The 22197-nt window shown below is 49.9% G+C and overlaps 7 protein-coding genes across 7 annotated transcripts; 4 read left to right on the top strand and 3 right to left on the bottom strand.

Moving 5' to 3' along the window:
- Positions 1 to 54: 54 nt before the first annotated feature.
- Positions 55 to 2844, bottom strand: Pdw03_5424 (GATA transcription factor LreA; the record flags this gene model as incomplete). Its single annotated transcript, XM_014683401.1, has 4 exons — positions 55 to 1511; positions 1563 to 2001; positions 2055 to 2149; positions 2226 to 2844. The coding sequence occupies 4 exons, from the start codon at positions 2842 to 2844 to the stop codon at positions 55 to 57; spliced, it is 2610 nt and encodes an 869-aa protein (XP_014538887.1).
- Positions 2845 to 3462: 618 nt separating this feature from the next.
- On the top strand, positions 3463 to 4359 carry Pdw03_5423 (Small GTPase superfamily; the record flags this gene model as incomplete). Its single annotated transcript, XM_066101053.1, has 5 exons — positions 3463 to 3505; positions 3649 to 3655; positions 3713 to 3870; positions 3953 to 4204; positions 4253 to 4359. The coding sequence occupies 5 exons, from the start codon at positions 3463 to 3465 to the stop codon at positions 4357 to 4359; spliced, it is 567 nt and encodes a 188-aa protein (XP_065957993.1).
- Positions 4360 to 6196: 1837 nt separating this feature from the next.
- Positions 6197 to 7245, top strand: Pdw03_5422 (Fungal transcriptional regulatory protein, N-terminal; the record flags this gene model as incomplete). The annotated part of the gene is made up of 3 exons (XM_014683403.1): positions 6197 to 6304; positions 6367 to 6464; positions 6534 to 7245. 3 exons carry the CDS (start codon positions 6197 to 6199, stop codon positions 7243 to 7245), a joined length of 918 nt encoding a protein of 305 aa, XP_014538889.1.
- A 1333-nt stretch (positions 7246 to 8578) lies between these two features.
- On the top strand, positions 8579 to 9665 carry Pdw03_5421 (Aldose 1-epimerase, putative; the record flags this gene model as incomplete). Its single annotated transcript, XM_014683404.1, has 2 exons — positions 8579 to 9075; positions 9167 to 9665. 2 exons carry the CDS (start codon positions 8579 to 8581, stop codon positions 9663 to 9665), a joined length of 996 nt encoding a protein of 331 aa, XP_014538890.1.
- A 912-nt stretch (positions 9666 to 10577) lies between these two features.
- On the top strand, positions 10578 to 11670 carry Pdw03_5420 (Nicotinate-nucleotide pyrophosphorylase; the record flags this gene model as incomplete). Its single annotated transcript, XM_014683406.2, has 3 exons — positions 10578 to 10733; positions 10810 to 10865; positions 10941 to 11670. The coding sequence occupies 3 exons, from the start codon at positions 10578 to 10580 to the stop codon at positions 11668 to 11670; spliced, it is 942 nt and encodes a 313-aa protein (XP_014538892.2).
- A 270-nt stretch (positions 11671 to 11940) lies between these two features.
- Positions 11941 to 16644, bottom strand: Pdw03_5419 (Anucleate primary sterigmata (ApsB), putative; the record flags this gene model as incomplete). Its single annotated transcript, XM_014683407.1, has 2 exons — positions 11941 to 14616; positions 14671 to 16644. The coding sequence occupies 2 exons, from the start codon at positions 16642 to 16644 to the stop codon at positions 11941 to 11943; spliced, it is 4650 nt and encodes a 1549-aa protein (XP_014538893.1).
- A 633-nt stretch (positions 16645 to 17277) lies between these two features.
- On the bottom strand, positions 17278 to 21396 carry Pdw03_5418 (SEC7-like, alpha orthogonal bundle; the record flags this gene model as incomplete). The annotated part of the gene is made up of 1 exon (XM_014683408.1): positions 17278 to 21396. One exon carries the CDS (start codon positions 21394 to 21396, stop codon positions 17278 to 17280), a length of 4119 nt encoding a protein of 1372 aa, XP_014538894.1.
- Between the last annotated feature and the right edge of the window lie 801 nt (positions 21397 to 22197).

Here is a 22197-nt window from a genome sequence, read left to right as displayed (position 1 = left end):
CGGAGAAGGAAATCAAAATTTTATGGTGAAAAGAAATAGTTGGCATAATCACCATCAGTCTACTGTTATAGACGAAGAAGCCGCAGCCCGCGCCTGCGCCTGGCCACGGATTTGCTTTGCCCATCGCAGACCACAGCTATTACAAAGATCCCGGTTCCCACTCGGACCACGCCGCCACTCGGGGGTGTTCTTGGTGTTGCACATAGCGCAAAACTTCTCGACCGCCATGGAACCTTGCTTGCGCTTGCGCTTCCTGCGGCGAGCCAGCAGGCGTTGCAGTTCATCGGCTAGAGCGCGGTTCTGCTTCTCTAGCTCGCGCAGCTCGATCTGCCAGCTCGATCCGCGGGTGGGATTGAGCTCCGTGAAGAAGGTTGCTGGGTCGGCAGAAGGTGAAATGCCGTGGTTGCCACTGGGCAGACCGTTTAGGCCGACGAGTTTCGATAGATCGGGCACGCGTTGACCAAGGACACCATACTGCTGGGGCGGGACGGGGTCGCCGACAGTGAGCGTTGTGTTTCGTGAAGTGCCGGTAAGGGTAGCGAGACCTTTGTCTTCGGCGGCTAAGGTGGCGGTGGCGGATGGAGGGAAGGGTCGAGCAAATCTGATCTGGGCGACGAGGAAGGTCGGTTTGATTCCCTCCCGTGCGTCGCCGGCATACAATGTGGTATGTGCTGAAATAGCATGGCCTTTCTTATGCCACATTTGGTGTTTGAATGAGGGCAGTTCATTTGTCTCTTCGCCCCTGCCTGTAACGGTGGTCATGCCAGCTCCTTGTCCACCACAGGCTGCCTCCAGGGCCTGCGTGATGGTGGCAGTGCCACCAATCTCGGGCTCCATAAGTTCCTGTAGGCCTTGACCAATTAGTTCGTCAGGCGAGCGGCCGAGCATCGGCTTCACCTTTGTCGTCACGAACAGTATGACACCAGACAAAGAAATCTTGGCCCAAACATCATTCTCGGCCAGCGCGGCGGATGAGCCCAGGCGGGCAATCTGATCCAAGGCGTAGACAGGTCGTGGGCGGCCGGTCATGACAAGATGCCTCCGGCCCTGATTCGGGTCGATGTGCCACGCGCCATGACTCTCAAACCACATATATCCTCTGTGCTTTTGTCGGATACGATACACAACACTCACCGGGGCAGTTGTCGTGCTCGCCCGCAATTCACGGATTACCGGACCAATATCACTGGGATGGCATATGGCGGATAGAGTCTTGCCAATCAGCTCGACCGGATCGTACTCTAGGATTTTGTGGCAAGAGGGCGACAGATATAAGAAGTCACCGTTGAATGAAAGCACATGGATCACATCGTCGGTATTCTCAACCAGAATGCGATCCAGGTAGTGACGGTTGACATCATTTCCAGTTGCCCTAATGGCGTTGAGAATGGTAGTCACTTCGTCATGGCCATATCGTACCCCGAGGTCTGGTCGTGTGGAGTGAATATCTGTTGGTGGAACCATATACTGTGGCAGCTGATCGCGCTGATAGTTAATGCTATAATTGCCATCTACACAATATTAGCGAGGGCCCTCGCCACGAAGAATGCAACAAAGCATACCGGGATTTCTTCCCCTCACGGCGTCTGGTTTTTCAACCAGGTCAATCTGGAATCCTACGTAGTACCGGTATACATCTGAGTCCCACTGGATGGGGATCATCGTGATGAGGTTCATGAAGGGTTGTCCACCCTTGCGGTAGTTGATTATACTAGCCTGGATCTCACTGCGATGGTCGATGGTTGACCGTAGCCGATATACAGTTTGTCCATCAACGAATGACCGCTTAGCGCCAGCCTTGATCTTACCGTCAGGCGTTTGAAGAAATCGACAATTCCGGCCAACGATTTCATCTCTAGTATAGCCGGTCAATCGTTCAAAGGCCTCTGATACATAGACGATTGGATGATCCTCAATCAAGATGTCACACATCACAAAGGCGCATGAAAGATCGACGGCGCCAATGTTGATTTTGGGCTTGGGCCGCATAGCCACACGGCTCTGAACAAGATTAGCATATCGTCAGATCCTCTTCGTGGAAACAAAAGAAATACCAACGCTCCCAGCACGTCAAAGCCAGTTGTTGAATAGATGCCGGTATGTTCAGTCTTGCCAATCTCGGGCTTTTCCAGTCCCGACAAGAACTCCTCTGATTGCGCGTCCCCGAGTTAGTCATACCATGGGCCAGAGTCCAGCGGGGAGTATCCGACAGAGACATATCTCACCTTTGGCAGCAACGGGCTTCTTGGGCTGGATAGCCACCGGTTGGGATGCACGGTATGGCTGGCCAGGAGGTAGGCGGCGCTCTGGAGGTTGTCGCTGAGCCCGCTGCACCTGCACCTGCGTTTGCGCCTGTGACCAGTCGCTCGTGCGACCTGAAAAGTCGGAATCCTCGAAATTGACTGTAGAGTCGGTGGTTGTATCATATGGTTCATTACGGGCTGGATGAGCCGGCTGCTGAGAATAATGGAGTATCGTCATGGAGGGCGGGAAGGACGGGTATGTAGGCTGAAACTGTGAATGGTCCATCTGTAAAGGCATTCCCATGGTGGTGGCCGGGTAGGTGGATGGAATATCATAGGTATAGGCGTTGGGGGCGTTCATGTTCATGGGTATTGAGATAGTTGAGGTCGGAATCCCATCGTATGTGAGCATGACATTAGACCTCAGCCCTTGGAGGTCCGAAGGTTGTGATCGTGCAAAGTTCTGGAGGGGTGGATCCGTATTCTGGGGTAGTATAGCACTGAATGCATAGTTTACATTGGGGAAGGTCGGGTATGAAGAGTTGGAGGGTTGCGATGAGCCACGATGTTCATCATCATACTCCAAGTTGAAGCTATTCATGTTGGTCGTGATTAAAATATAAGTGGCCCAGACCGAGTTCCATCACCCCGCTGACAACCTAGGAAGTGAAAGTGTCCGGGAAAAGGTTACCTTGATGTTGATGTTTACAAAAGTAAATATGATCGATAGGTGTAGAAGAGAGGGGGGGGGGAGAGAGGAAGAGAGGAAGAGGGAGAGAGGAAGGACTTGATGTCCAAGTACAAATGTGGGGAAGCACTCGCCAATAGATCTCTTACACAGGGATTTGACATTCTCTTCATGATAGGTAAATTCTTTTTTAGTGAGATACCTTTGTTAATTTTGTTTCTCCCTTTTTTTTCTTTATATATGTTCTATATATAAAACTCATTTCAGATAGAAATTGTGTTCAGTGCTATTCCACTTGACCACTCCTAGAGGCAAATCCCCATGAGATGTATCACAATGACAACGATAGACCGATTTACCAATCATAGTATTATTAGGTATATATGGAGTACAGAGTACATAGAGAGGAGAACAGAGTAACAAGGGCTATATTTAAGCTATCCTTATACATCCTGATGACCCCTTGTTTAATAAACCCCTGTCAACCCTGTCCCCATCCCCCCTCTTCACTCTCTCCATTGTCTATTGGCCATGGACAAGATCTCAATGACCATCTGCGGAGATGGTGGATATGGTATGTTGTTTCTCTTGTCTCCTGGGAATATCCTGACTCCGTGATTCGGTGCCACGTCTCCGGGTTTCGCGCGATCGAGATCTGACCAGATCGGGATGTAGGCAAATCCCCCATCACCATGTGGCTGGTCCGCAGTCAATGAGACCATGAGTGAGCACCTCTGAATTGACCTTGGGAAACTACGCTAAATCTCTCATTCCGGGAAAGACATGATCCGACTATCACTGTTGCGCGCCCATTCCGATGCCAGTTCAATTCTAATCGGGCCCAGATGATTCCTACTCCGTCACCTGCAACGTCGATGGCCACCCCTACGTCCTATCCATCACCGACACCGCAGGCCAAGAGGAATATCGTGGGCTATTGTCTGCCTCGACACTAAACTCGGACGCCTCCCTCCTAGTTTACGATATCACCAACCCCTCGAGTCTTGAAACGCTGCATCAGTGGAGGCGGAACAACGCGTCGAGGACAAGCAGCGACTGCGCCAAGAGTTTAAAAAGAAATCCGGAGTTATAGGAGATGTAGGGCAAAGTGGCCTGCCACCGCCAGTGAAAATCGTGGTGGGCAACAAATGCGATCTCAAGGATAATCGCGCAGTGACCTCCCGCGATGGACTCTTGTATGCGCACAAGCACGGCTGTGGGTTTATGGAGACCAGCGCTTGCGAGACGGTCAACATAGAGGAGACCTTTGCCCGTATGACATGTCAGCAAGGAAGAGAGAGTCGAGCTAATGGCTGGATAGATCTAGTCCGTCGCGTTGTCGAAGCCCGTCGACTTCAATGGCCAACACGGTACTTTCTCCCCAATGTGCCGAGCTATGGCACAACACCCTACCAACCATCACTGTAGACGCTGTTGCAAGTGAGACCCGATCCCGTCGCAGTCGGGCGTGGGAGTATATCAAACGCCGGAAGAGTACGGAACCAAACGGCAAACAGGGTCAGGAACAGAGTGAAATCCAGAGAACTGAAAAGCATCAGGTACCTTGTCAAATGTGCCACTGGGGTTGCTGTGTCTGTCAGCTCGGGTGCTTTCACCGCTCTTGTTGATGGAGAATGAGGTAGGTTTTTTTTTAAAAAAAAATGGTAGATGATACCATACCACTGTCATCAGCAAATTAAAAAAAATTTCTGAGACAGTAATGTTTGTGTAGAGGTTGATTTGGGGGAACATGTAGAGAAACACGAAGCTACCTACAGCCCACCTTCGGGGTGAGTAGGGTGAGTAGGGTGAAGAGCGTGAATGGACTCGGAATACGTTTCCGTTCAAACGGGTACGGGACACGTTCGATGAAGAGAGTTCCCACGGGTTGAGATTTGGTATTTGAGTTGAATTGGGATTTTGATAGGATCTAGCCCAGGTCGTCACATATTTCCCAATGCAGTAAATATTAAGCTAAGCTTTTAGGTGAACGGAATGTCAGCCGAGGGAAGGTGAAAGGGGTGAAATGAAGGAAAGAAAAGAAACAGGAAAGATCAAAGGGAGAGAAACAGGATAAATTCTAGAAAAGTGGTCTGGCCCATGAATTGTAAAGCTATACGGAGTACGGAGTACCAAGATGTCAAGCTTAAAAGGGACAGAGTTCCTTCTTGGGCAGCCGGAATGGTTACGTCATGGACTTTGTTCTCTTGTAGAACAGGACTCGGGTCATGACGATTTGAAATGACCTCGGGATGATTTTACTGTGTTGACCGTTGTACTCCATACAAAGTATCATTTTAATATGAATTATGGTATATTGTAAATCTTGGAATACTTAGACTGTCATAGTTACCTCGGAATACATCTATCTACATAATATAATGAAATCTCGGGTGCAACATGCAATTCGGCATGACCTTGCCGATTTTTCTTTTCTTTATTTTCTCTTTTTTTTTACCTTTCTTTTCTTTTCTTTTCTTTTCTTTTCCTTTCTTTTTTTTTTACCCTCAATAGTTTGGTTATGCCCAAATTGCGAAGAAGATGAATTTAAATTTTATCCTTTGTTCTACAGACTTGACTATTTTTATCATCCTATTCTAAAGCAAAATTCTTCAGTAGACATGTTTCTTTGAATGTTCTCCATAGAGTACGGAGTAGTCGATTCTTTTTTTTTATTCAAAACAAAAATCCAAATGTGTGGCCGGAAATCCAATCCACTCGGATATACGTCAGGTCTAAAGTCTCCGAGCTCCGTCAGCACATGCCGAGTCATACCTGTATTTTTCATTGTATGGAAAAGTATTGTATTTTATGATCTTCGATCCGATCCCTTTATGCTCTCTCTTGAACTTCTAACTCCGTAGGCACATCCATTACTCTAAGAAAATAATAATTATAAAAAAATTTAAAAATTCTTAAACTAGAATAGCCCCCTCTTTTTCCGTGATTCCTATATATGCACATCTACTCCCATAACCTTGGAGGTTACCTTTCCTTGAGTCTCTCTATTACTTCACTCATCCTATTTTCCACTACTACCTATACTTCTCTATTATTTCTTAACCTTCCTCTATCCACGGTCCCAAGGATCTCCTCTCTGCATCCGTCTACTTTATTTGAACTTTCTTTGAATGATCTGTTAACATCATTATATCATTGACCCTCGGTTTGACGTCGATCATACTCGGTGCTGGAAGTATAGCTTAAGGGTCCATATCCCCAACCATATTCATTCTCTATACCACAACTTTCGACTTCATAAACTATGGCAGCTCGCCAATCAACACCAACCTCGGAGCACTCGCATTCCGAAAGCAATGTCCGTAAAAGAGTATGCAAAGCATGCGATAGGTGTCGTTTGAAGAAATCCAAGGTATGCATAACAAAAAAAAAAAGACGAGCAATCGTCCCAACATGCACTGACCCCCCGGACAGTGTGACGGATCCAGTCCTTGTTCCCGTTGTCGTGCCGACAATGCCATCTGTGTCTTTGGAGAGCGCAAGAAGGCGCATGACAAAGTCTACCCGAAGGGGTAAGCTAAATAGCTATTTTCAGAAACCCTCAAGAATCCCCCACTGACCAGCTATCCCTCTCTTATTAGATATGTTGAGATGCTCGAACAACAACAATCCTGGCTGGTCAACGGCCTTCAGGAACTCTACCGACGCAACATTGAAGGCGAAGGCTGGCCCGGCGAGCAGCTGAAACTCGAATCCAATGGTCACCCACTTACTCACGACCTGCTCATGCGCCTCGGTGCCCTGGACGGCTCCAAGGGTGAGCGCTTCGAAGAAAACCCCGAAGCCCTACAGCAGGATCTATGGCACACCAATGCCGGCATGCAACGTCAGGAATCTTCCGACGGTGGCTCCGATAGCCCCCAGTCACCAGTGCCTCGCTCGCGCTTCTCATCCGACGCTTTCTCCCAGCAGCATATGCCGCCCACCCCGCCAACATACAGTCCTACGACACGTGCGCCCATCAAGACCGAGTCTCACCCTCAGCCTCAGATGCCTAGTACTCCGCAATTCGCCCAGCCGATGTCGATGCAAGGGGTAGTAAACCCACTGGCTTTGCAGGGTCCGCAACAGTGGCCTAGTAACGGGTTCAACCCTTTCGATGAGATGGATTTGATGTCCACGGCCGATTACTCCAATATGCCCTTTGATGACCAGCAACTATCATCACCCATGTTCAATCGTCAGGTGCCCATGAACTGCTTGTCCCAAGGGTCATATCTTGATTCCAAGAACGATTATGAGGATTTCAACCAGTTCCTCAACCCTAACCCTACGGAGATCACCTCGATCTGAGCTCAAATTTTTTTTAGGGTTACTTTTTTGGACTTTTTTTTAACGCCGTATGACGTGATGCATGTATACTATACATGTTCTTTTTCTTTCTCTTCTTTGGGGCTATTTCCCCCCCCCCCCCCCCCCCCCCCCCAAGGTCTCTTTAACTGGATTCGGGCGCAATTGGAATCCTAATCACCTCTGTACAGTGAACCGGTGTTTCGGGATTTGGAGTTTCTTTTTTTTAATTCTGGGGGGGGGGTTTCTGTCTGGAGTTCTAAAACGGGGGGGGGGGGTTCAATGAGGCGTTCATTGCTCTATTTCCAAATGAAGTTTTTGGGGTGTCACCGTTATTTCGTCCGAAACGGGAAATGATCTCTTTTATCTTCTCCAAGAGGTTCGGAGGAAGATGCCGATTTGCTGCTTTTTAGGGCTTCCAGGGTTATAAAATCTGACTAATAGACCTAACGGGAATAATTCGGACACTCTTTTGCAAGATGACTCAGCGGATCCATCGTCTTACATTATTTTTTCTTCCGAATCTCCACATATGAGCGATTTTTGTTGCTTACGTGAGTTTTGCTTTATAACCGGGACCTTGGAAGTCGCCGAAATTCCGTTTTCCCTTTATGGGCCAGATGCTCCGAAATTCTGTACCGTTGTGATAGTTCTGAGGATTGTGTTGATGTATTCGTATATCGTATTCGGTCTCGGATGATCTACTGATACAGAGTTATCTCTATAAGAATTCATACCAATAATGCCAACCCAATACCAATGTGTTATTTACTCCGTACCTACCGATTATATTATTAATCCTTAAACTCTTGGCAAAACTCCTTTTTTTTTTTTTTTTTTTTTCAGGTGGGCCGATATGAGTCCGGGGTATACACAGATCCCTTCGGACGCCGGGACCCCGTTTCCTCCGACCGGATGCAGGCTTACCCTAACACCGATGTGCTATCTCCGCTTTATGCGTGATAACTTGTAGTTCCGTGTAAAGCTCTGATTGGAGAATACAAATTCAGTACCATGGACCTTACGGCCTTGTGGGATATCTTTAACCTTATAGTTTGTTATATTTGTAGCTTTGGACGTGGCCCAGCCCGTTTATGTAGGAAGTCACGGGTTATGCTTTACCCTGACCAAGGCTAATTCAAAGCTATCTTTTAGCCTAATCGCCTGAAAATCGAGGGCAACTCTTTATGCTAAAAGAATTGGTGTTGTCGGTGATTGATCCCGCAGATTGCGGGGTTGCAACGTCATGTCGACCCTCGAAATGAAATATACTATTCTTCCCCCACCATTCTCTCCAGGGAAAAAAATTGAAACAAATTGAAAAGCATTTCTCATCATGTCCGACCCCGAACAAGCTACATTCACCTTCCTGCCCTTGGGCGCAATCATCCAAGAATTCCGCGTCGGCGACAAGAACATCGTTTTGGGTTTCCCCACGCAAGATGATTATGTCAAGCACAACTCCCCGCACTATGGTGCCACCATCGGCCGTGTTGCAAACCGTATCAAAGATGGTCTGATTCAAGACCTGAATGGCCAGAAGATCCAACTGACGCAGAACGATGGCACCAATTCCTTGCATGGTGGTGAGCAGGGTTGGGGTAAGCGCGTCTTTGACGGTCCATATACCGTCCAGCGCAATGGCCACGACACTTTGCTGTTCAAGTACCTTTGCAGAGATGGTGAGGAGGGGTACCCCGGTACTATCGAGGTGCGTGTGTGGTACACCGCGAGCAAGGAGGGTGATGCCAAGACTGTCCTGACGGCCGAGTACGAGGTGGAATTCGTTGGCAATGAGTGCGAGGAGACTGTAGTCAACCTCACCAACCACAGGTAAAGGCCCAGACCCTTTCCCCTTCGAATTTGATGACAACCTCCATCTCGAAAATTGGAGCTATCCCCCGCTAACCAAGCTCCCCCGCAGCTACTTCAACATCGGCGATGGACCCGATATCTCGGGAACTACCGCCCAACTTGCTACAAGTGATTATCTACCCCTCGATAGTACGGGTATCCCTTCAGGTGGGGTTGCCAAGTTCCCCCGCGACGTGACCACCCCGTTCACGCTCGCCGCAACGGGCGCACATATCGATGATGTCTTTGTGCTGGAGTCTGACCCCAGCAAGATCCCACTAGACACTCGTGGCTTGCCGCTGCGCCGCCTGGGACAGTTCAGCAACGTAAGAACGGGTGTGCATCTCGAGGTGCACAGCACCGAACCTGCATTCCAGTTCTACACTGGCAAGTACGTTGATGTGCCGTCGATCAATGGTGCGCCGGCACACCATGAGGGGGCTGGATTCTGTGTGGAACCTAGCCGATTTGTGAATGCGATCAATGAGCCTGAGTGGCGGTCCATGGTTCTGCTGAAGAAGGGTCAATTATTCGGTTGCAAGACTGTGTACAAGGCATGGAAGGCTTGAAACAAAATGGGTATAGCAAAAGAAGCATGGCAGTAGTACCATGAGACATCTTTCTTCAAGTCTGAGAAGTGGAGACTTGGGCCAGACATATTTGAGTATCATAAAAAAGGAACCTCTTGCATCCCCATTGTAATACAAAATCAAGAAAAATACCAACAAATGAGATGCCGAAGCCGACTAAGTTAACTCCGTCCCGGACCCTCGGCAGCCCGTTTCTACTCCCGGGATTTGCACCAATTTTTTTTTATCAGATGTCTTTTAATTACATGTGAAAATACATCTGACCCTAAAACCAAATGTCTCCAAATACTTGTTAATGTTTTTAGTATGTGCAGTATACAGATGAGTTTCCCAAATCCAAGCAGTTCCCAATTCACCTGACCCTCTTCTCTTCGAGAAGAATCTCTTCTCCACTGGGAATGTCAAGCCCGTGACGATCTATCCTTTTTGGTGTGCCGTATTCCCGGATTGTGGAGCGATATGAGATTACAATTTTTAACTTGTTGGAGTTACAGTTATACGTGATTGATAGTGAACGACGTTGCATATTTGTATTTTGAACAACGGGGCGTGCCCAGGAATTTGCCTGTGAGCCTGGGCTTCTTTTTCTCTTTCTGTACAATAGCCACCCCTAATTGGGAGCATATGTAAGGGCAAGGTGATGTAATAAAATTATACAACTATACACGACTATACAAGACTATACAACGAAGAAGTTGCCCAAATCCATGTGTCAAGAAGTATGATCCCACGTGACCTCGGTCATAATCGGAGACCAAGTCAACCCGGGTCTCTTTCACCCCGCGCGGGGAACTTCGTGCGAACTCGCAGATCAACATAATATACCGAAGGCTGAACGGCTCCAATCAAACACTTGATTTCATTCGTTCATTCCAATCCACTCTACTTACAATGGCCTCGGCTCACGGAGATCTGTGCCATCTACTACCCGGCAACTACAAGCGCCTCATAACATCCTGGCTGGAAGAGGACTGCCCTAGCCTGGACTATGGCGGCTTTGTCGTTGGCGAGGCAGAGGGCGAGGCCCACTTATTAGGAAAGAGCAAGGTAAAGCACAACTGACCTGAAAACAAGGCATTTATACCTCTTCATAAGAAGAATCTCAACTGATCCGCCCTCCCAGGGCATCGTCGCAGGCGTACCATTCTTCGACGAGGTCTTCTCGCAACTAGGCTGCTCGTAAGTTTCCTAGTCCTCTACTCCTCGATCTATGCCCCACCCATAATCCCACCCCCAACTCTCTAACCCATCCAGAATCGAATGGCACATCAAAGAAGGCGAAGTAATCATCCCAATCCAGCACTGCGCAACCGTCCGCGGCCCCATCCGCAAGATTCTTCTCGGCGAGCGCGTAGCCCTAAACATCTTGGCGCGTTGCTCAGGCATTGCCAGCAAGAGCGCCTCCATGCTCGCTGCGCTGCGTGCGCAGGGATGGCAAGGTACCCTGGCTGGCACACGGAAGACAACGCCTGGGTTCCGGCTGGTTGAGAAATATGGAATGCTTGCTGGCGGTGCCGACCCCCATCGCCATGATCTGAGTTCCATGACCATGCTGAAGGATAACCACGTGTGGGCATGTGCGAACAACCGGGCTGCGGCGGACGGCGGTGCTGTGGACCCATCATCGATTGAGTCTATTGCGGCGGCTATCCCGCGCGCCGTGCAGGCGGCCAAGGCTACTGGTGGGTTCTCAACAAAGGTTGAAGTTGAGTGTCGGAGTGTGGAGGAGGCAAATGCGGCGATTGAGGCTGGGGCTGACATTGTTATGCTGGATAACTTTACTCCCGAGGGGGTGCGGGGGGCTGCGGCACAGCTGAAGCGTGAGTGGGCCTTGAAGAAGACTTTCTTGATTGAGGTGAGTGGTGGGTTGACGGAAGAGAATGCGCCGGCGTATGTCTGTGCCGATGTCGATATCTTGTCTACTAGCTCGATTCACCAGGGCACGGGGATCGTGGACTTCTCGCTCAAGGTATCGTTGCGGTAGATTGGAATGTATTATACAAAGTTTGGATTCGTCCTGATAAAGCACATGGACTTGTATAAAGAACGACGCGACAAAACTAAAAGAATTGCACACAACCCCCCGACAATCACCTCGACAAGATGTTGCAACACCCGAATAAAATAAAACGCCTTTCCTCGTCTCATAATCCTCGTAAAATGATCATTACAAGCAGATGCAAAAAAGTGTAATGTGGAAGCGAAACGCAAATAGACGGTGAATATTATATAGTACATAAGAAAACCGACAAAATCAAACTTCGATGTCGACGGTGATGCCCTCCTCTTCACTGGAACTGGGAGCCTCATCTGAGACAGGGGGGTGACTACGACTGCCGCCATTTGCGATGGTCTCTGAAGGCCCGCGCCGCGTACGTTCCCGGTGAAGCTGCTCTCGAAGTCTCTGATTCTCAGCATCGCGCTCCTCAAGTCGCTTGCGAGCGCCACTGCGGTCTAGGAGGCGACCTTCACGTTCAGATTTGAGTCGCTTCTCCAGCTCATGCAGCCTGTGAATCCATTTCTCATCGCCACCATCCCAGCCACTGTGCGAGCTGCGCGTGCGTGGTATCATCGTTCCAGCATTGTTATTGGTTAATGTGCTGCTAGAAGAGGAGTGAGAGGGCTGCGGAAGTCCGCTAACACTGCGAGCGAGGCATTTTTCGGGGCGAGATCTTTCAGCGATAGCCGTAGAGCTAGAACACGCTATGGATCGTTCCGACTCTGCCATCGACGCCAAAGAAGGGGATCGGGGTCTTGATGCCATGACTGCAACCGCAGCCGCAGATGCAGGACCCTGTCCTCGCGAGTTGGATTGAAGCAGATTGAGTTCAGCCTTCAGTAGACGGTTCTCGCCACGCAGTTTAGATATCTCCGGCGTTGAGCTCGACTGTCCACGACCGGATCGCATGTTTTTCAAAGCTTCTTCGAGACGCTCGAGCTTCTTGATCCGTCCGTTATATGACAGCTCAAGCGTGTGATAACGCTTGGTCAACTCGTGGTCGATGCTCTTGATGCGAGTCTTGAAATTTGCCATCACGCCCTCGACAGTCTTCATTGCAAGCAGAAGATTGCGACTGAAGCCCGGCCAAAACAACATATTGCCTATGACCTCCTGGCTCGGAAGATTGCCATTGATGAGACTGTTGGAGTGCGCCCAGTCGGGCCCGCAAAGCCCAGATATTCTCTTCCAAAGGTTAAGGAACATGACATTCCTCTCGCTTAGCTGGTCCTTGAATTGTTGTTCCAGCGATGCGTATCTTTTACGGTCCTCCGTTCGCGCTTTTTCCAGATCTGTGATGCGGGAATTACTTTGCGTGATGGTCCGGGAAGCCTGCTGATGAGATTTTAGCGACGACTCAAATGACTGCTTGTCGGCTCGGCGCGCGTGTCGTTCGCGATCCAAGAGTTCCGAGAGTTTGCGTGACTCAAGTCCATGACTCTCGAGCAGAGCGTCACGATTTCGAAGTAGGGTTTCTTTCTCATCTAACTGCGAGCGGATACTCTCCAAGTCAAGGGCGGTCGACTCCAGTTCTTTTTGCAGCTTCATGATATTGGTTATCAAGCTAGACCGACTGCCGCTCAGATCACCCAGAGTTTCTCTCAAATTGTTTTCAAGGTCCATCAGCCGTTCTCTCCAGGTGGAGGTTTCAATCTCCTGGGCTGAAAGGCTCTTCTTCAGACGTCGGACCTCCTCCTTGGAAGCCGAAGCTTCGCGGTTCAATTCATTCATGATACGCTGGACATCTTGCTTCTCCTTGCTTCCGACCACCTCTCGTTGGTGACGTTCATCTGCCAGTCGCTGCTCGAGTTCTCTAGTCTTCTCTTTTTCGCTGATCAAACTCATGTGGTAGTTCTTAAGATCTGATTCGATGTCTCCAATGCGGATCTTATCACAGTCCTGTTCTTCGCGAAGAAAAGCAATTTCATTCTGGCTCGACTCAATCTGCACCGTCAGCCGCTGCACCTTGGTGTTGGCCTCAAATAGGCTCTTCTCCATAGACTCCATCTCGCGATTGGTCTCCTCAAGCTCTTGTTGTACAGATTTATATGCGGCCAGGTTGTTCTGTGCGTCTTCCTCAAGACGGATGATGCCTTCGCTGGCAGACCGCATCTCGGCTTGCAAGACTCTGAGGTTTTCATCCTGGTTTCTTAGATCCTCGTTCATGCGCTGGCACTCCACAATCTTCTGGTCAAGTTCGTCTCCAAGTGTATCCAGCTCTTCCTGCGCCTCGGCCCGCAGGTCCTGGAAAGCGGCATCTCGTTCATTCGCCATATGCACGGCCTGATCTCGTTCTTGCTGTAGATTTTGCATCTCTTCTTCAGCTTGGTCAACATCAGCCTGGTATGCTTTGTCAAGAGCCTCTAGTTCTCCAATATAGTCCTCAAGTTCGGCTCGAATGGCTTGATTATCAAGTTTGAGGGTCGACACTAGGTCCCGGAGTTGTCCATTCCGGGCTTCGAGTTCATCGCGGTCTATGTCGCTGCGTGACATACCCGTTCCATCGCTAGCCTGGGACGATGGTCGGATGTGAGTGCGCGAGGCGGAACGGTCAAAAATACTGTCTCCAGCAATGGATCGGCCAACGTGACGACGCTCGCCGAGCTTCAGTTCTTCGATCTCCTGATAAAGACGTTCCTTTTCTCGATTGCGTGATGTGAGCATTGAAGTCTGAGCACTAACTTCCTTTCTTAGTTCTGCGTTCTCCTGTTTAAGGAGCCCCAGCTCTACAACAAGCGTGCTGTTAGGAACGGTTGGAACTCGGTTGCCGTCTCTATCAGACGTGTACGAAAGAGAGTCGTATTGGCCGGGCTTTGTGACAGAATACATCTCACTCCGCAAACGAATCGACTCATCCCGCAGTCTTCGATTTTCTTCCTCGGCTTGCTCTCGGGCTGAGGTTTCTGCGTCAAGCATGTCCTTCCACATCTCCTACATAGCTAGTTAGCTTGGATCTGATTGAGTGTCCATCTGACTCCGACTTACTCGCTCTTCTCTCGCACCTGCTTCGGACTCTCCCGCACGATTATCGCTGAGCGACTTGACCATCTCAGCCAGCCGACGCTTCTCACTTTCCCGTGCGATTGTTTCCGACCTCATACGTTCAATCTCGAGTTCATAAGTTTCAACCCGTTCACGTAAGAAAACGATCTCTTCATCTTGGGCCAAGTCACGATCACCCTCCTCTGATCCTTCGGGGTCATGATTGACCATAGAATCCTTGTCCGATTGATGGTCTTTCACTTGCTTTTCCAAGTCCCGAATCTTGCGTCTCAGGCTTTGATTGTCCTTTGAGAGCTTGACCTTATCTGATTTGAGCTCAACATTCTCCGAGATCATCTCCTTGATGCCTTCCTCGGATCGCTTGTTCAGCGCCTCATTAAGAAAGTGGATTCGCATTTTCAGGTCAAAGTTCTCCTTCGCCAGGCGATCAATGGTGCTGCTCTGTTCCTTGAGGGTCAGGTTTCGGCCACTTTTCGCAAACGCAGGGGTTGAAGCCCCCAACCGCTTCTCCGGGGACGCTTGGAAGTCTTCCCGGAGCCGTTGTGCAAATGTGGTAGGAATCTGAATGCCTTTGACCCGCTCGGCAATTGCTGTATCAGTAGGGACATTGCTATCTTGTGGCTTCGCCTTTGGCGTCACTGGTGCTGAGGTGTCTTCGTGGTCAACGTGACCGGCACGAGAAGGTGGTGAGCCTTCCTCCTCCAGCGTATGCAGCCCGCCATCTGTTGGACCAGGCGTATCTCTTTTGTCAAGTGGATTTTCTTCGCTATACACGGAGATCCCAGATGCCATGCTGCCGAGACTGGTTGTCCTGGCCATCTGCGCACGACTTCCAGGGTGCAAGCCTCCATAGTTGTCCGATGTCGCGCCTCCTGTTTGAAGGGCATAGTCTGCGCCTAGTGTGGCATCGCTGTTGGTTGTTTCAGTGTTGTTGCTTGCGAGCGAGGAGTGTGAGAGACGATGGCCTGATTGTCGACTGGTCAGGTACTTGGGTCGACTGGCTCTACGACTACCAGTAGCGCTGCCACTTTGGTCACTAAATAGGTGCGAAGCACCGGGCGAAAGGCTGCGGGAGGGGTTTCGAAGTTTTGAGGGAGTGAGTTGCCATTCGTTCTCGGCCATAGAAAATTCAGATCTGAAGGGCCGTTCATCCTGGAGGAGCGGGCTGGTTTCTCGCGCATTTTCGGACAATGCGGATTGATTTCGGTGAAGCACTGCAGCTGCCGTAGGTGACGAGAAGAGGGAGTCAAGCAAGGAATTGTCCGCATGTTGTTCTGCAGGGCCAGGTACCGAGTCCAAATTTGGATTTGGCGGCTCCTCCTCGCAGTGTTCCTCGTCGTCCATTGGGTTTGTCTCGGCTGGTTCTACGAATGAGAGCTGTGAGGAGTCCTGCGTTGTGTCTGCGGTGTCATTCTTGGGAACCCCAACTAGGTACGTATCATCCGCACCAGCAGCGGGACCGCTCGCAGCCACGTCAATGGTCGATGGTTCCGGCAGAAAGCTCGACTCAATTTCCATCAGTTTGCGGCGCATTTCGTGCTCTTCGATTAGGGTTTGGTTATTGCCGCGTTCGTGGTCGCCATTTTCGCTCGATGGGTGGAATAAACTGCTCTCATCGCGGTCGACTGAGGACGGAATAAAGCTGTGATCATCCAGATCTAGTTGGGTGGATGTCATGGTAAATTCATGGTCTCGGTCTTCATGACCCGGCTCTGAAGGAGTTGATTGCGTGTTTTCAGATTGGGACTGTGTTACCGAGTTCGGGAGGAGACCCCCCGATACGTCCTCTGCCATGAAATATTCTGAACTAAGATCATTCAAGGTCTGATCTGGCGTCTGGAATGCCGACACATAGGGGGTGCGCACTGTAGTTGCAACGGGGGAGATGACGCCCAGTGTTTGGGTATCCACTCCCTGCATCTCGCTACCCGCTTCGATCGGCGAATGAGCTCTCATCGTTGGTTCTTTTGGCTTCGAAAGTCGAGAGAGTTGAGAAAAGAGAGAGAGATGAAGCTATCATAGGGTTCAGATCATGAAGTGAAAGTGAAGCGTCGAAATTGGTTTGAAAATGTTTGAAAGTTATCTGGCAAGAGCATTTTGGCATAGATGAATTGCGTGGATACAACGGTATGGACACGGCCAGGCACAATCATGTGGTGATGTTTCCACGCACTATGCACCCTGAATCAATTAATACCACCACGCCCATCTCACCAAACTATATCCAGTTGACACGTACACGAGGAACAACATTGAAGGAACTCTACACTTCGATGATATTCATATGTTGTATATAAAACGACAATCATGGTATTCATAGCATCACATCACCGTCCCAAGCATTAAACAGAATAGTCAGTAATCCACACCATCACAGAACATTAGAAGGAAAGAGAGGTGTGCTAGACAAAGTTGGATCAAACCAAAGTCACAATGAAGGAAAGATAACAAAAGAAAGACCAATGGATCAGGTCACTTTTGAAGGTATATATCATGCATGGTATTTCCCTAATCCAGAGAAGAAAAAAAAAGGGGGGGGGGGAGAATGTATAGCCAGTGTGTATTCGAAGAGGGGAGAGGAGTGCGCAATCACGCTGCAGCCTCTGTAGGCTGCATGATTGCTTCCTCGTCCACTTGAGAGTAGTCGGTCGAAGCAAAAATTCTCTCTTTAGAGCCGACGGCGTTGCGTAGAGAGTCGATATACGTGCGAAATTTAACAATCTCACGCAACAGATACGACGATTTCCGTTCCCAGTTTGCCATGGCCTTAGCGGCGTTGGGGTGGCGTGGAGAGAATGCAAGGTTCATCGCTGAACGTAATTCATTGTGGCGAGAGAGATCATCTTCCACGTTCTGCACGTAGGCCTGCAGGGCCTTCAATTGTTCCTCCTCTGTCAAGTTGGAGGCGACCATGCTTTGTTGAGGTGGACTCCAGTCACTGATGTTGACCCGATCTGCGGGAAGTCGGGGTCGTACGACCTGATGATCAATGGAGCTTCGGATAGAGCTTTGAATGCTCGGTCGTGCGCCTGACGAAGGCGGCGGGGATCGACTTTCACCGCCGATCAGCGCGCTGTTAATAACGCTATCGCTCCATCCATATTCGATGTTGCTGATGCCTCCTACCAGCGGTTGCTTAGATAGTCGCGCGCTCCAGTAGTTGGCCGTGGAGACAAATTCTCGAACAATCTCAGGCGTTCCAGCTTGGAAAAGATGAACCGCCCCAGTGGGCAAGCTCAGGGCCCAGACATGAGGACGAGACTTGGAGTATCCAGGTGATGGCAAGGCACTGGCGATGGTTTGGCGCAACATGAACTTCCAAAGTTCTTCTGCATTTTCCGTCCAGTTACCGCCACCGACTATAACTCCTCCGGGCTGTTTGGCCTTTTGTCGCATCAACTTGGTGGAGTTGTTGAATGAGAAAAGACGCACCCAGCCCTGCTGTATGACTGCAAAACAGTCATTCCAGTTCCGATCCTTCGCCCGTTTGTCTACCGCATCTAGGTGATGCTTATGCTTTAGGCTTCCCTCTTTGGCCCACGGGGCTCCGGCTAGAGCCAACGTGTCATCCTCAAGTAGAGGGGTTGTTCGCTCAGGCTCCTCAAAGCTGTAAACCGAGGATGCAGAGTCTTCCCGTATGATGGCCTGACTCAGAGCGTTGGCAAAACCAATCGATTGTTGATATTCGCCGCGAAGGAAGTCTGAGCCAAAGGAGTCCACAGACGCTGAAGTGAATTTACCCAACGAATGTTTGCTCCAGGTACTGGATCCAGTCGGACTCCAGACCGATGATTGGTCGTCTAGGCTGGTACGGCTGGAGCCCATCATCGAAGGAGGATACAGCCTTCCAGCTCGGGAACGAGGTTTGGATGACCATCGCGCAGCTACATGGCTTGAACTGGCAGAACGACCGCGAGGAAAGATATCGGAACCACTCTTGCTAATTGTGCTGGGACTCCTACGGAGAGTACCGCTGGAGGGGCCCAAAAGGTTGTTGGAGGACCTGCGAGATACTTCACGTTCTGGTTGAGCACCGAACAGGGGCAGCCTTTGTTTTTGGATGGATGTGTAGAACTCCTTGAGTACTGCTTCAACCTGTTGCTCCCAAGCTCTCACTGTTCCAGTGAATGGCGTGTTAACCAAAGGCCCGGCATCAACATTGGCATCGCTATCTTTATCAAACGAGCCGTGGGTGACATCTGGTGGGAAAGTTGCAGATCGCGCCGATGTAGGGGCAGAGTGCGCTTCTTGAGGTTGGGTCTTGGAGCGGTTGATTGGACGCAGCATCTCAAATCCTTCCGGTGCGGCATCCATTGCCACTCGGTGGATAGTGGGCATGGTGTTTCGAACGAATTGGGATTTGGTCATCTTTGAGTCGATGTCAGCTAAGTGCAGATCAGTGTTGAGTAGCAGAATAGAATAACAAATGGTATGGACAACATCGGTAGCTTTGAAGCCGTGACTTGGGTTGCAATCACACCACCTGGTCGAAAAGGCATCCAGCACTCGATCCACTTGTTGGGTTTCTCCCTTGAGCACCAAACGATCACAAAGAGCCCGAAGAGAGGCAACAATGTTGAGATTAGACCAGTTGTACAGTTGCATGTATGCCTCGCGAACCATCGCCCGATCAGGGCCACCCAGCCAAGCGGCAGCAGGCTCGTTGCCTACCACCTGTTCCTGACTGTCGAAGAGCCTCTGAGCTTGTTCCCGGTCCTCGGCTGTGGGTCCTTCTTCGATAGCTTCGCCAGGTCCATCCGTCTGATCTTCAGTGTCATCAGCTAGTTCAGAATCTTCCTGCTCAATGAGTGGTGTGTTCGCAGCGGTGTAATAGTTTGATGCCGTTGACATAGAATCAACAGGAGATTCGCAAACGCCGTCCTCGGATGGAAGCACCAATCTGGCTACATTAATTTGAGGAATATCGACCTGTGATTTGATGCCGCGTGAGAAATCTTCCACAACGGGGTCCAAAGTAGCAGAGACTGCAAAATTCTGAGACTGCTCCTGCAAAGCAGATTCTGTGGAAACTTCGCCAGTCAAAAATCGATCCTTCTCTGCAAGGGGCGAGAGGTCCTGGCCACGAGAGGCAGTAGAGGGCGGAAGAGAAGTCTTCATTTTGGGAGCTCCGGGAGCTGAAACACTTTCTCGTTTCTTCTGCGCCTGCAAAAATGCCGGTTGCCGAATCTTGGCCTCCCAGTCTGCTGTTTCTTTCCTGTCTAATTCCTCGTCGATGCAAAGGTTCATGGCCTGCCGCGGGCTGCTCACAGGACTTGGAGCCACCACAGTATCCCTAGTCTGTGGTACAAGGTGTTGAGGAATTACAATCGGTGGAGGAGCGTGGTCAGGCACCGATCTCTTCCTTCTACGGAAGAAAGAAGATTTCTTATTCACAACCTGATGGGGTCCTGTGCGAATTGAGGACGGAGAAGCACCTGCAGAGCTCTTGGCTGCCTGCTGAAGTCGTGCCCTTGGGCTGGCAATCCCATTGGCTTCTCTGCTCTCGGTCTCTTGTAAGTGTGATAGGTCGTTGGCGTTTGTACTTGCTGCATCTGTCGGTCCAGGGGCTGGAATCTTGGAACCAAAGACACGCCGGAAAAACCCTGGTCGTTCTTTTGTGTTTGGAGCAGGATTGCTGATGGAGACCTTTGTCGACATTGTGGCAGTTGGCATTGGTTCTTGGAGAGGGAAAGCTGGCTTGTTGAAAGAGATGGTCGGGCTGGGAGCAGGAGGATCCATCAATGCCGTGATGGCCGGAGGGGGGTCAAGCTCCGTATCATCCGTATTTGAGAAGTCGTTGTCCCGAGCCCTGAGGGTCCCCGTGCCGATGTTTTCAGGTCGAACCTTTCGAATCTGAGGGGCATGGGCAGATTTCATGCTGTTCCGTCGCGATGCTACGGGTGTCCGCGCTGCTGCAGCGATTGGTGTCCTACTATAATCAAGAAACTTCCGCGGTCCTGCCGGGACGCTCGGGGTGGGTGCAGCATCGTGATCGTCATACAACATCGAGTCCTGACCAACACTGGAATTAGCATAAGGTGCGAACGCCCGTTTTGGTCCACAATCGAAACTGGCGGAGCGTCGGCCCAAGCCATGATCTATACGTCCTCTGGGGATTGTGTACGAGTAGTCCGCGGTGGAGGATGAGCTTCCTTTGCTGCCTTTTCGGGCAGTGTTTGTTCGTGGCATGTTTCCGGTGCCACCGCGCAAGCTTCCCACCTGCCTTGATGTCATCTGGTAATTGGAAGTGCTGTTGCTACGCCGACCCTTGGTTGCTGTGATTGTCGCATATCTGTCATTCCCATCTTCGTATTCGTAGTCTGGTTCTGAGGACACTGACGATGAGAATGTGTGTCCGCGGTACCGGCCGTGTGAATCAGATTCTTGTGAGTAGTGGCTGTGGTGGTCGGTTTCGAAGGCGGAATTGAAAAGGCGGTAGTCTAGGAAAGACGAACTAGGGGCAAATTGATCGAGCGAAAGAAGCATGTTGTCGACAATCGACGTCCGTGTTGCATGTTGTGGAGATAGAGACAGATCATGCGGGTCTCGGTCATCTCCTGACTCACTCTTTCTCGTGGGATTATCCATGGCGTCTGGGAAAGCATCATGGATGGATGGTCGAGCTGGGCATCCACGCTTGGAGGGGTTGTATCTCGCGGTTTGGGAGGGAGGTGTATGGGGAGGAGAGTACGCTTCCGGTTGGGACATTGTTGCGCTAACAGAAGTTAATTGTCGTCTTCTAGGCAGATCAGTTTCCACCCGAGGGGAGGACAATGATCATTGTTGTAGTTGGAAAGATCCAAGGGAATTGGAGCCAGTGCTAGGTTTGTTGTAACGAACCAGATATCTTGCAGGTCTCACAAGGTAGTTTGGGGAGAAACTGATGGTCTCGACCTGTAACGTCCGATTTGACGGATTGAAGGACAATTTACTTGGTCATTGTCTCGCAAAGCAAGGGATGTGAAGGGAAAAAAAAAATAAGAAGTAAAAACATAAAAACAAAACAATGTAAAAGGTTGGCAGGGCCGAGTAATGCAGACAAGGAACTCCTGAGAGTTCAGAGATTTGGCGGGACCTTTCAAATTTTGAGTGAACGATCTGTGTTTTTTTAGGGGGGGGGGGGGGGGGGGGGGGGATTTCTTGATTTCTTTTTTCAAATAAGATGAGAAATGAGAAAGATATACGGAGCACTCCGTAGTCCTAAGGGGGGGGTTGCAACATGCGATAAGACTGAATACAGCAGTCCAGGGGAAATTAGTTGGGTTTTTTTAGGATCTGAATCTGCCAACGCACAGAATTCAGGGGTTTGATACATTTGTATCAAGGAATATATTAAACTATGTTTGTTGAGTCTATGCTTATATACTCGAGGTTCGATAATGTAACCATCGAGTGTGGTGTATGCGTACAACCACATATCAATATCTTCTGCCTTCCAATTTATGTTTTATGTCGTTTATACCAAGAAAGTACACAAGTGGAGTCGTGGGGGGATGGAGATATATATCG

This window comes from Penicillium digitatum, chromosome 6 (genome assembly GCF_016767815.1).
Source record: "Penicillium digitatum chromosome 6, complete sequence".
Classification (NCBI taxonomy): domain Eukaryota; kingdom Fungi; phylum Ascomycota; class Eurotiomycetes; order Eurotiales; family Aspergillaceae; genus Penicillium; species Penicillium digitatum.
Note: the sequence above shows the minus strand (reverse complement) of the source record. Positions and strands in the feature narration are given on the sequence as shown.